At 45.1% G+C, this 12,500-nt stretch overlaps 1 protein-coding gene across 2 annotated transcripts in view; it reads left to right on the forward strand.

Moving 5' to 3' along the window:
• Positions 1-12,500, forward strand: part of LOC123483157 (phosphofurin acidic cluster sorting protein 1-like) — a 67,050-nt gene that overhangs the window by 40,613 nt on the left and 13,937 nt on the right. For both annotated transcript variants that reach the window (XM_045212669.1, XM_045212670.1), the window contains exons 2-4: positions 10,548-10,635; positions 11,215-11,304; positions 11,786-11,911. In XM_045212669.1, the coding sequence (XP_045068604.1) occupies positions 10,548-10,635; positions 11,215-11,304; positions 11,786-11,911 (304 nt within the window). The remainder of the gene's footprint in view (positions 1-10,547; positions 10,636-11,214; positions 11,305-11,785; positions 11,912-12,500) is intronic.

Here is a 12,500-nt window from a genome sequence, read left to right on the forward strand (position 1 = left end):
ATGGGCACATGGTAGTAGGCTATAAGCGCAAATGTTCCATTAGCGGAAAACACCATTATCAAAAGTGACCGCAAATGCAATAATGCATGTAATGCTTTTATTAATGTAATGCATTTTTATAGTGTAGATTATCTTCCCCAAACTTGAAACTCACGCGCTGCTTATATATGCCAGTTCGGCTCTACACCTCTTGTAAAGCAGATTAATGTGCTTAATTTTAAGAAGTTATTTGGCCACTTTAGTTGTGATACAAACCTTATTAAAACGTATAGGCCTATGGGCTAGACTACATGAGGTTGTTTCTTATGCTGGGAATCATTCACAAGTAAATTATATAATTCACAAGTGATAGGCTAATATTGTCACCCATCAGACTATTTTGGATTTCCATATACTAAATAATATATGTGTGACATTTGTTTTGATTTAGAATGGACCATTTATCATGCACCTGTATCAAAACAGGGGCAGCGGGGAAAAAAAACATGACATCAATGCACTTAAATAGCGAATGGAGGACGCTTTTACCCGTGGTTTATTTTCATGCCAGCCAGGTAGGCTATACTCCTATTGTAAATATAAGCAATGTACTTAATATTAGGAAAGTTGAGAAATAAATATAGTAGTCCTAGCCTATAGAAAGCTGATAGGATCCTCCTATTTTTATTAGCTGCCATCACTCTGTGTTTTCTCCCGCAATTGCATAGCCTATAGAAATGTTACGCAACATGAGCTCATGGGCTCTCATTAAGTGTTTGATTAGATTTTCGAAAACATTTGCATTGATGTCAGGGTGATTAGAGGGACAATAGAGTGCTGAGTACCAGGCAGTTAGCAAGTTTGGTAGGCTACTAATGACCATCAGCAACATCAGAGCTTGGAGAAGCCTAATTACCGTGACTAAACGGTCATGTGGAATTTGACTGCCTTCATGGCTCATGACCGCCGGTGTGGCGGTAATACGGTCACCGTAACAGCCCTTGGTGTGAATACTTTCTGAAAGCACTGTAGATCCCTAGTCCCTCTGGAGTCTGTCTGGTTGGCTGAGACGCATGCTAATCAACCTCCACGCATGCAGACACCGCAATTCCTTTTACTATCTTCACCCTCAAGCACATTCCCCATCTCCACCCATTATGATTGACAGCCAAGCCATCCAATGGGCTGTGACGTCTCTGTCTACTCCTAACTGGGGCTCCATCCCTGCGGCAGCCCCATTGGCTCAGTCAGTCGTCAGTGGTCAGGGTGTTGGGATTCGACGGTGACCAGATTGGAGAGTTCTGTGACTCACTGTCCTGCATGGCTGGTGATTGGCCCCTGGCACTATGGAGCTACTCCTATAGGGAGATAGACCCAGTTAACACAAAACACACCTCTAAAGCCCTATAGCTACTACTATAGCTACGACCTTAACACAACCCAATTATAACTGTCTGTGTCGGTCGACCTTAACACAACCCAATGATAATGGTCTGTGTCGGTCGACCTTAACACAACCCAATTATAACTGTCTGTTTCGGTCGACCTTAACACAACCCAATTATAACTGTCTTTGTCGGTCGACCTTAACGCAACCCAATGATAACGGTCTGCGTCGGTCAACCTTAACGCAACCCAATGATAACGGTCTGCGTCGGTCAACCTTAACGCAACCCAATGATAACGGTCTGTGTCGGTCAACCTTAACGCAACCCAATGATAACGCACTGCATCGTTCGACCTTAAAGCAACCCAATGATAACTGTTACGGATACAGGTATCCTGTATGTGTTTTTCCTCTCCTACTGCCCTAATCACAGGTGTCCTTGGTGTTCCTGATTGGAGGTCGTTGGTGTGTCCCACCTGTCAGTCATCAGTTAATCTGCTGATTGCTGAGGGGACCAATCAGTGGACATTTCTCCTGATTGCACCACCTGTTTCTGTTTTCTTACCCAATCATATCACACATCCCCTTGTGTTAAAAGCTAGTCAGTTGTGTTTGCTGACAGAGAGACTCTTTTTGTTTGTGAGTATGTATACGGTGGTGTCTTGTTTTTTGTGTACTCACTCATTAACTGTTTAGTCTGTATGGTACCTATATTGTTTGTTTGTGCCTGGGAAAAGGGGGATTTAGCAAGTCGCCCTTGGGCATACACTACCTGTAGGAAAACCTTGTCTAAACACACTAGTTAGACCTGAGCGGATCACCCACTGTATTTTTGTATGGTTAGCAGTAAGCTTAGTAGTTATTGAGGCAGGCAAGATCAGTTTAGGGTTTTTTGACTTTATTGTTTCATTCCTTGGGTCCAGCTCAGCCCCTTTTCCCCAAACCATTTACCGTGTGTTTTATAAATAAACATTGTGTGTTTGACGGTAGCATTTGATTGTTGGCGTATTTTGTTCTCACCGTTCCTTGGCAATAGCCTAATTTGCATGAGTTATGTTGCGGGCCTCTTTTCCATCCACCCTAGACTTTTAAAGCCACGGGGTTCGTAACAATAACGCACTGCATCGTTCGACCTTAACACAACCCAATGATAACGGTCTGCATCGGTCGACCTTAACACAACCCAATGATAATGGTCTGCATCGGTCGACCTTAACACAACCCAATGATAACGGTCTGCATCGGTCGACCTTAACACAACCCAATGATAACGGTCTGCATCGGTCGACCTTAACACAACCCAATGATAACGGTCTGCATCGGTCGACCTTAACGCAACCCAATGATAATGGTCTGCGTCGGTCTCTTCTCAACCATAACATAACTAGCGCTGGCACAATTATCATATATTCGTGTAATAGACCATTATGGACAATATCTAATAATTGTCTTAATACATATTCATTTTAGGAGAAGGGGGATTGAACTTTATATTCACGTAGATATGATTTACCCAATAGCAGTTTTCAATTTTTACATGAAGTGGGTAAAGTTGATAGTCATTTTATGAGCAGAACGGCATCGTTGGGAGGAGAAGCTTCATTTCCAAAAGTTTGAAGCGGTCAGAACCATTTGTTTTTGAGACGGGTGTTACCAAAGCTATGTTGTATTCATTAGGTTTGTCGTAGCTCATTTTCTGAGATGCATTACACGCTCAACATATTTTTCAACAAAAATTACAATTTTTACAATAACCGTGGCCGTTTGCATGACAATTAATCATTACCCAAAATTCCACAATCGTCACAGCCCTAAACATAACCAATGATGACCTCTGGTCAATTCTGACGCCAAACCGTGGATTTTAGTTCAGCTGAGCTTTATATTTGACGAATTCCAGAATACATGAGAATTCAGCTGGAAATGTACTGTACTGGTATTAAATACACTGCTAAAAAAAATTAAGGGAACACTAAAATAACACATCCTAGATCTGAATGAATGAATGAAATAATCTTATTAAATACTTACATAGTTGAATGTGCTGACAACAAAATCACACAAAAATTATCAATGGAAATCAAATTTATCAACCCATGGAGGTCTGGATTTGGAGTCACCCTCAAAATTAAAGTGGAAAACCACACTACAGGCTGATCCAACTTTGATGTAATGTCCTTAAAACAAGTCAAAATGAGGCTCAGTAGTGTGTGTGGCCTTCACGTGCCTGTATGACCTCCCTACAACGCCTGGGCATGCTCCTGATGAGGTGGCGGATGGTCTCCTGAGGGATCTCCTCCCAGACCTGGACTAAAGCATCCGCCAACTCCTGGACAGTCTGTGGTGCAACGTGGCGTTGGTGGATGGAGTGAGACATGATGTCCCAGATGTGCTCAATTGGATTCAGGTCTGGGGAATGGGCGGGCCAGTCCATAGCATCAATGCCTTCCTCTTGCAGGAACTGCTGACACACTCCAGCCACATGAGGTCTAGCATTGTCTTGCATTAGGAGGAACCCAGAGCCAACCGCACCAGCATATGGTCTCACAAGGGGTCTGAGGATCTCATCTCGGTACCTAATGGCAGTCAGGCTACCTCTGGCGAGCACATGGAGGGCTGTGCGGCCCCCCAAAGAAATGCCACCCCACACCATGACTGACCCACCGCCAAACCGGTCATGCTGGAGGATGTTGCAGGCAGCAGAACGTTCTCCACAGCGTCTCCAGACTCTGTCACGTCTGTCACATGTGCTCAGTGTGAACCTGCTTTCATCTGTGAAGAGCACAGGGCGCCAGTGGCGAATTTGCCAATCTTGGTGTTCTCTGGCAAATGCCAAACGTCCTGCACGGTGTTGGGCTGTAAGCACAACCCCCACCTGTGGACGTCGGGCCCTCATACCACCCTCATGGAGTCTGTTTCTGACCGTTTGAGCAGACACATGCACATTTGTGGCCTGCTGGAGGTCATTTTGCAGGGCTCTGGCAGTGCTCCTCCTGCTCCTCCTTGCACAAAGGCGGGGGGTAGCGGTCCTGCTGCTGGGTTGTTGCCCTCCTACGGCCTCCCTCCACGTCTCCTGATGTACTGGCCTGTCTCCTGGTAGCGCCTCCATGCTCTGGACACTACGCTGACAGACACAGCAAACCTTCTTGCCACAGCTTGCATTGATGTGCCATCCTGGATGAGCTGCACTACCTGAGCCACTTGTGTGGGTTGTAGACTCCGTCTCATGCTACCACTAGAGTGAAAGCACCGCCAGCCTTCAAAAGTGACCAAAACATCAGCCAGGAAGCATAGGAACTGAGAAGTGGTCTGTGGTCACCACCTGCAAAACCAGTCCTTTATTGGGGGTGTCTTGCTAATTGCCTATAATTTCCACCTGTTGTCTATTCCATTTGCACAACAGCATGTGACATTTATTGTCAATCAGTGTTGCTTCCTAAGTGGACAGTTTTATTTCACAGAAGTGTGATTGACTTGGAGTTACATTGTGTTGTTTAAGTGTTCCCTTTATTTTTTTGAGCAGTGTATGTAATCTGTTGTGTCCCTACAGGAAACAACACTACATTGTGACACTGGGGTTACACTGGGGTTTCTACAGTATTAATAGGGGATTTGAAATAAATGTTACAGCTTGTCTTCCCAACAATAGCAACAACAGCAGACGTCTTCATCTCCACAGTGTTTTTCCCTTGATACATGCAGTCGTTAGACTTCAACAGTTCTATTTTAAAACTGTTGTCAGTTTCCCTTCAAAATGGCTCAGAACCATGGCCATATTTTCTGTCATTTAATGTCCTCCACCCACCTCCTCCTTCCTCTTGTTCCATGGCTATCACCTCACACCGATTGAAGGAGCCTTACTGTCAGGTTTGTGGGTGTGTGTAGATGTGTGTATGTGAAGGGTTGAAGGGTGGTGGTGTATCCTGACATGGTGCCCTTTTCATTTTTCAAATCCCCCCAAGAGGCTTATGATCCCTTTTGGACTCCACACTGAAGGAACCAGGCAACGGTACACCACTCCCCTAGCACACGGTCAGAGGTCAGAAGGACGGTTAGTGCGTTTGAAGCCGGTGTAATGAATACTCAGGGAGAAAAAGGTGTAGATTCACGCGCAGAGCGTGGCAGGTGTTTATTAGGCCTTCGCAGGAGGCAGGAATCGTGGTCACAGGCAGGCAATGGTCATACACAGGTAGGCAAACAGGCAGGAGAATCAAAACTAGGACTGAAGACTATAACTGGTTCTCACAAACAATCTATAACAAGGCACAAACAGAAAGAACTGAACTAAATAAGGAGCTGATGAGACCAGGTGAGTAACTAACACAGGTGAAATCAATGAACAAAAATGAAAGACAGGGCTACGTTCAAGAACACAAAGATACAGGGCTACGTTCAAGAACACAAAGAAACAGGGCTACGTTCAAGAACACAAAGATACAGGGCTACGTTCAAGAACACAAGGTTGACTAAGAAAACAAATACAGAACCTTACAGCCGGACTGTAACAATTAAACCGTGCGCTTGTCTTTCCCCCTGACTGCTGAGGATAATAGGTGTTCGGATGTGTTCCAAATGACCCCCTATTACCTATATATGGAGGGAAGGAGGGAGGGAGGGGGCATTCTGAAGGTCAGGCAGAACGATTGAGAAAATGCACAGGAGGGAAGTGGAAACGTGGGGAGGTATGTGTGTGTCTTGTGTTGTGTGTTGTGTGTCTCGGACGCAGCTTGCTTGTATGAAACAGATGACACAGCAAGGTCATGTCCCATGGTAGTGTCTGTTACCAAGGGAACCATATTGCACCTGCTTCTTAAAGCCACAGTCAGGAATTTAAATCTCCTCCAATAGCCTGGTGTGTGTGTGTGTGTGTGTGTGTGTGTGTGTGTGTGTGTGTGTGTGTGTGTGTGTGTGTGTGTGTGTGTGTGTGTTTTTTTTTTTTTTTTTTTTTTTTTGTGTGTGTGTGTGTGTGTGTGTGTGTGTGTGTGTGTGTGTGTGTGTGTGTGTGTGTGTGTGTAATATCACAGTTTCATCCATATTTATTCCTTTCCCTACTAAAGCCGTGATGGAGAATTAATGCAAAGGCTTTGTATTGTTGACAAGCCTAGCCCCATTTCATACGTCAAAATAGGGGATTTATGTTGTTGCAGACAGATGCCTAAGACTTTAGAATAAATATCAGTGAGAGAAGAGATTAGATTAGCATTCATTTATCTGTACATTTAGCATTAATTTAGCTGTACATTTAGCTTAATTTAGCTGTAAAAAACACTATGGTATTTTCTGTGGTATTTCAAAAGGCAGGTGGCTAACACTCCTGACACACGCACACGCATGCACGTATGCACACGCACGTACACACACACACACACACACACACACACACACACACACACACACACACACACACAGGGAGAGTACCATTTATGTAAACAGGGATCCTTGGTGTTTTACAAGTCAGTCTGACCCTAGTGTCAAGAGAAAGGGAGGGGAGCGAGAAAGAGAGAGAGAGAGGCGGATGGAGAGAGAGAGGGAGAGATTGAGAGCAAGAGCGAGATGGAGAGGGGCAGAAGGAGGGAGAGAGAGAGAGAGAGAGAGAGAGAGAGAGAGAGGGAAAGAGTGAGAGGGGGGAAGAGAGAGAGAGGGAGAGAGGGGAAAGAGAGCGCAAGAGAGAGAGAGCGAGAGAGTTAATAGAGACAGTCGATGAGAGAGGCAGACACAGCCCCACGCTAGGAGAGAGCAGGAGAGAGCTGTAGTAGTAAAGATTAGGCCTACTGGGCCTGTATTCACAAAGCGTCTCAGAGTAGGATCTAGGATCAGTTATCCTTTTAAATCATAATGAATATTATTTTATGGAGGGGCGGACCTGATCCTAGATCAGCACTCCTACTCTGAGACACTGTGAATTCGGGCCCTGGACTCCATTACTCTCCATACAATTGTTTTTATTATGAATTTGGCTCATGACTGTGGACTGTCTGTAATTCAAATTGACGTGATGGAGGTGTTTGATATTTGGTATGCTCACTTTGTAATTTCATGGACATTTTTGATGACACTCCAAGTCATAAAGGGGTTATGATTATGCACAGTAATCATGTTTGATCATAGTTCATCATGAATATTAACATGTAGTAGGATGTCCTTGATACACTACCTTGTCATCTTTCTTGATTCATCATCACTTTATTTAATAAAGGTTAAATAAATCAATAAAACAATGTAATAGCACACTGATCATCAACCTTCAGACATTATGGTGTTTTAACACCCTGGCTCTTTTTTTACACATGCATGTCTTTCTTCTGTAACCAAACCTCAACCTCCTGTCCATATCAGCATTATAACTATCCTTAACCTCCTGTCCATATCAGCATTATAACTATCCTCAACCTCCTGTCCATATCAGCATTATAACTATCCTTAACCTCCTGTCCATATCAGCATTATAACTATCCTCAACCTCCTGTCCATATCAGCATTATAACTATCCTCAACCTCCTGTCCATATCAGCATTATAACTATCCTTAACCTCCTGTCCATATCAGCATTATAACTATCCTCAACCTCCTGTCCATATCAGCATTATAACTATCCTCAACCTCCTGTCCATATCAGCATTATAACTATCCCTTAACCTCCTGTCCATATCAGCATTATAACTATCCTCAACCTCCTGTCCATATCAGCATTATAACTATCCTCAACCTCCTGTCCATATCAGCATTATAACTATCCTCAACCTCCTGTCCATATCAGCAATATAACTATCCTCAACCTCCTGTCCATATCAGCATTATAACTATCCTCAACCTCCTGTCCATATCAGCATTATAACTATCCTCAACCTCCTATCCATATCAGCATTATAACTATCCTCAACCTCCTATCCATATCAGCATTATAACTATCCTCAACCTCCTGTCCATATCAGCATTATAACTATCCTCAACCTCCTATCCATATCAGCATTATAACTATCCTCAACCTCCTATCCATATCAGCATTATAACTATCCTCAACCTCCTATCCATATCAGCATTATAACTATCCTCAACCTCCTGTCCATATCAGCATTATAACTATCCTCAACCTCCTGTCCATATCAGCATTATAACTATCCTCAACCTCCTATCCATATCAGCATACCCCCTACTCCGTACCCCCTACTCCCTACCCCCTACTCAATACCCCCTAACCCTTACTCCCTACCCCCTATCCCCTACTCCATACCCCCTAACCCCTACTCCATACCCCCTACCCCCTACTCCCTACCCCCTATCAACTACTCCCTACCCCCTAACCCCTACTCCATACCCCCTAACCCCTACTCCCTATCCCCTACTCCATACCCCCTACTCCATACCCCCTAACCCCTACTCCCTACCCCTATCCCCTACTTCCTACTCCATACCCCCTAACCCCTACTCCCTACCCCCTATCCCTTACTCCATACCCCCTAACCCCTACTCCATAACCCCTACCCCCTACCCCATACTCCCTACCCCCTACTCCATACCCCCTACTCCCAAGTTCTGCTAGATCTAAATGGTTTGGATCATTTCCACCTAACCTATCAGAGGGCAGATTGTAGCTCGTATTACCATGTACTTATCCAGTCCTAATTATAGCTGGCTTATATTTATCTGACTGACCCTATCAGACCTACACAAAGTGACTAGAGGGTAGGGGGTATGGCTCCACTAACTGGTTATTTATGACAGTCATTACCCTGCTGTTACCAGGCCACATTAGCCCTGTCTGTCTGTCTGCCTGTCTCTGTCTGTCTGTCTGCCTGTCTCTGTATAACTGTCACTGTCTGTCTGTCTGTCTGTGTCACGTTCGTCTAATGACGGGTCAGACCAACGCGCAGCGTGATATACGTACATGTTTATTTACACTGAATAAACACACGACAAAACAACAAACAAACGAAAACGTGAAGTCCTAAGGTTGTACATACAACAAACCTTACCCGGAACAAGATCCCACAACCCACTAGTGCCAATAGGCTGCCTAAGTATGATCCCCAATCAGAGACAACGAGCTACAGCTGCCTCTGATTGGGAACCACACCGGCCAACATAGATATACACATAATAGATCAAAACATAGAAAACACCACAAAGAATATACACACCCTGACTCAACATTTAAGTGTCCCCTGAGCCAGGGCGTGACAGTCTGTCTGTCTGTCTGTCTGTCTGTCTGTCTGTCTGTCTGTCTGTCACTGTCTGTCTGCCTGTCTCTGTCTGTCTGCCTGTCACTGTCTGTCTGCCTGTCTCTGTCTGTCTGTCTAACAACCCCTTTGTCTCTCTTCTCCTCCTAACCCACTCCCTCCTTCCCTCCATCTCTCTGTCCAGGCCAATTTTAGTTTACGTTATGCCTCTGAGGCCCCAGATGTGAGTAATTCAACACACTGACCTTCTGGTTGGACTGTTCTGTTGTTGGGAGGAGGGGTGGAGGAGGAGTGGTAGAGGAGGAGAGGCAGAGGAGGAGGAGTGGAGGAGGAGAGGCAGAGGAGGAGGGGTGGAGGAGGAGGGGGTGGGGGAGGAGGGGTGGAGGAGGATGGGTGGGGGGAGCAGCCAGGGGATCGGGAGGGAGAGCTGAGGGTAGATGGGAGGGGAGGGCTGAGGGTGAGGAGTGAGGGCTGAGGGTGGGTGGGGAGGGCTGAGGGTGGGTGGGGAGGGCTGAGGGTGAGTGGGGAGGGCTGAGTGGGGAGGGCTGAGGGTGAGTGGGGAGGGCTGAGGGTGAGTGGGGAGGGCATCCCCATCATGCAATGTATGTCTCTGAGGTGGATTCAGTTTAAAGGACTGTTGACTTACTTTTCTGAGTTTTTGTTTAGCTGTGATTGACTGTAATAGCAATTGGAAAAGCAAATGAAAGGTCCCTTCCTTCTCTGTAAAAATTGAGTAGCCAGTGACAATGTATCCTATACCATAATGGTTCATCTAACGTTGAGGTGATGTAATGTGGTTTTCTGTACAGTGTCCTTTTGAAATGCACAAGCCAGTGACAGTGTGTTCTGTACCATGGATTAACCTATAATGTTGTTTGTACCTGTGTCTCCCTCCTGTATTCTCAGTGACCGTGATCTGTACCATATTGGTTAAGTGGTTAATCTAACGTTCCTATAATGTTGTTTGTACATGTTTCTGAGTGTCTCCCTCCTGTGTTCTCCAGGCTGTTCAACCTGACGCTGAAGAAGCTGATCATGTTGAAGGAGCTTGATAAAGACCTCACCTCCGTGGTCATCGCTGTCAAACTACAGGTACTGCTCAGACCACTCTATATCTCTCTCTCTCTCTCTCTCTCTCTCTCTCTCTGTTTCTCTCTCTCTCTCTGTTTCTCTCTCTCTCTCTCTCTCTGTTTCTCTCTCTCTCTCTCTCTCTCTCTCTCTCTCTCTCTCTCTCTCTCTCTCTCTCTCTCTCTCTCTCTCTCTCTCTCTCTCTCTATCTCTCTCTGTTTCTCTCCTACCTCTTCTCCTCTTCTGTCAATTCAATGCCCAGCATCCCTCAATTCCTCCTCTCCTCTCTGTCACTACTCTCTTCTCTTCTCATTCTCGGTCCTCCCCCTCTCAATCCTCCCTTCTTTTCTCCCTCTCTGTTTCCCTCTTTCCCCCTCCCCCCTCCTCCCTCCATCCCTCTTCTCTCTGGATGGGGTTGATGAATGCTGATTGTTTAGAGTTATCTGTGGTACGTCAATGATTATCTTCAAGCAGATCTCGCTTTCCTCCCTTCTTTTCTCCCTCTCTGTTTCCCTCTTTCCTCCCTCCCTCCCTCATCTCCTCTATCTCTTTTCCGGTCTTCCACCCCCCCCTCCTTCCTCCTTGCCTCCATCTCTTTCTCAGGGTTCTAAGAGGATCCTGAGGTCCAATGAGATATTGTTGTCTTCAGCGGGCCTGACTGAGACAGACCTTCAGCTCACCTTCTCTTTACAGGTAGGTACACTACTACTGGTCTATTAGAAAGATTAGAAAGGAATGGAGTCTATTCCTAACTATGTTTTTCAACCCAGGGTTTTTTCCTGATCAGGTCAAATGGCCAAGTCATTTCTAATTACATGGGCATTGGGGTCATTATAGTAGGCGGAACTGGGGTTCATCCCACTAAATTCAAGTTGGTTCAACTTTGGTTCAACTTTCCATTGAAAGTTGGTGTGCTGCGCATAATGAATGTAGGTTTAGAAAAGGTTATGTGATCCTGATCCGTCACATCCTGGAGTCAGAGACGGGTCAGAGAACAGGAATGTTACGCAGCACTCCAATTATCCCTCCCTCCCTCCGTAATTATACAGGCTGAGAAGAGAACAGAGGAAGGTCATGATTCTCTTTTCACTCATTTATCATTTTTGACCTGTGTGATATCCTGACCTGTGTGATATCCTGACCTGTGTGTGTGCATGTGTTTGTTCCACCACAGTACCCCCACTTCTTGAAGAGAGATGCCAACAAACTCCAGATCATGCTCCAGCGGCGTAAACGTTATAAGAACCGAACCATCCTGGGCTACAAGACCCTGGCTCTGGGACTCATCAACATGGCTGAGGTAGGAACCCTTAGATAACCTCTATTCAACCTTCATTTAACCTCTATTCAACCTTTATTCAACCTTTATTTACCTCTATTCAACCTTTATTTACCTCTATTCAACCTTTATTTACCTCTATTCAACCTTTATTTACCTCTATTCAACCTTCATTTAAGCTTTATTCAACCTCTAATCAACATGTAGCAAATAGTTGGTATTTAAACTACAGTTGGTGTCTGTTTAGTCTCTAGCAAACCCTCTATTCAACGTTTATCCAACCTTCATGTAACCAGCTACACCTTTATCTAACCTTTAGTAAACCTTGCTGTAACTACAACACTGTCTCCTCACAGTAACTACAACTGTCACCGCGACTCACTCTCAATGTCATTCTGACACATTCTACCCAAAGCTATTTCAGTGTGATAAAAGAGCTGTACTGTAGCACTGCATGGTGTGTGACTGCTGGCTATGTGAGTTGTCCCTGTGATAGGATGTGTAGACTTCATTAACACAGCCAGAGTGTGACCAGACTGCAGAGAGAGACAAGCCATGAAAGAGAGGATGCTGACTAGATAGGAATGCTGCTCTGAGGATCAGCCCATTA

This window comes from Coregonus clupeaformis, unplaced genomic scaffold (genome assembly GCF_020615455.1).
Source record: "Coregonus clupeaformis isolate EN_2021a unplaced genomic scaffold, ASM2061545v1 scaf0039, whole genome shotgun sequence".
Lineage (NCBI taxonomy): Eukaryota > Metazoa > Chordata > Actinopteri > Salmoniformes > Salmonidae > Coregonus > Coregonus clupeaformis.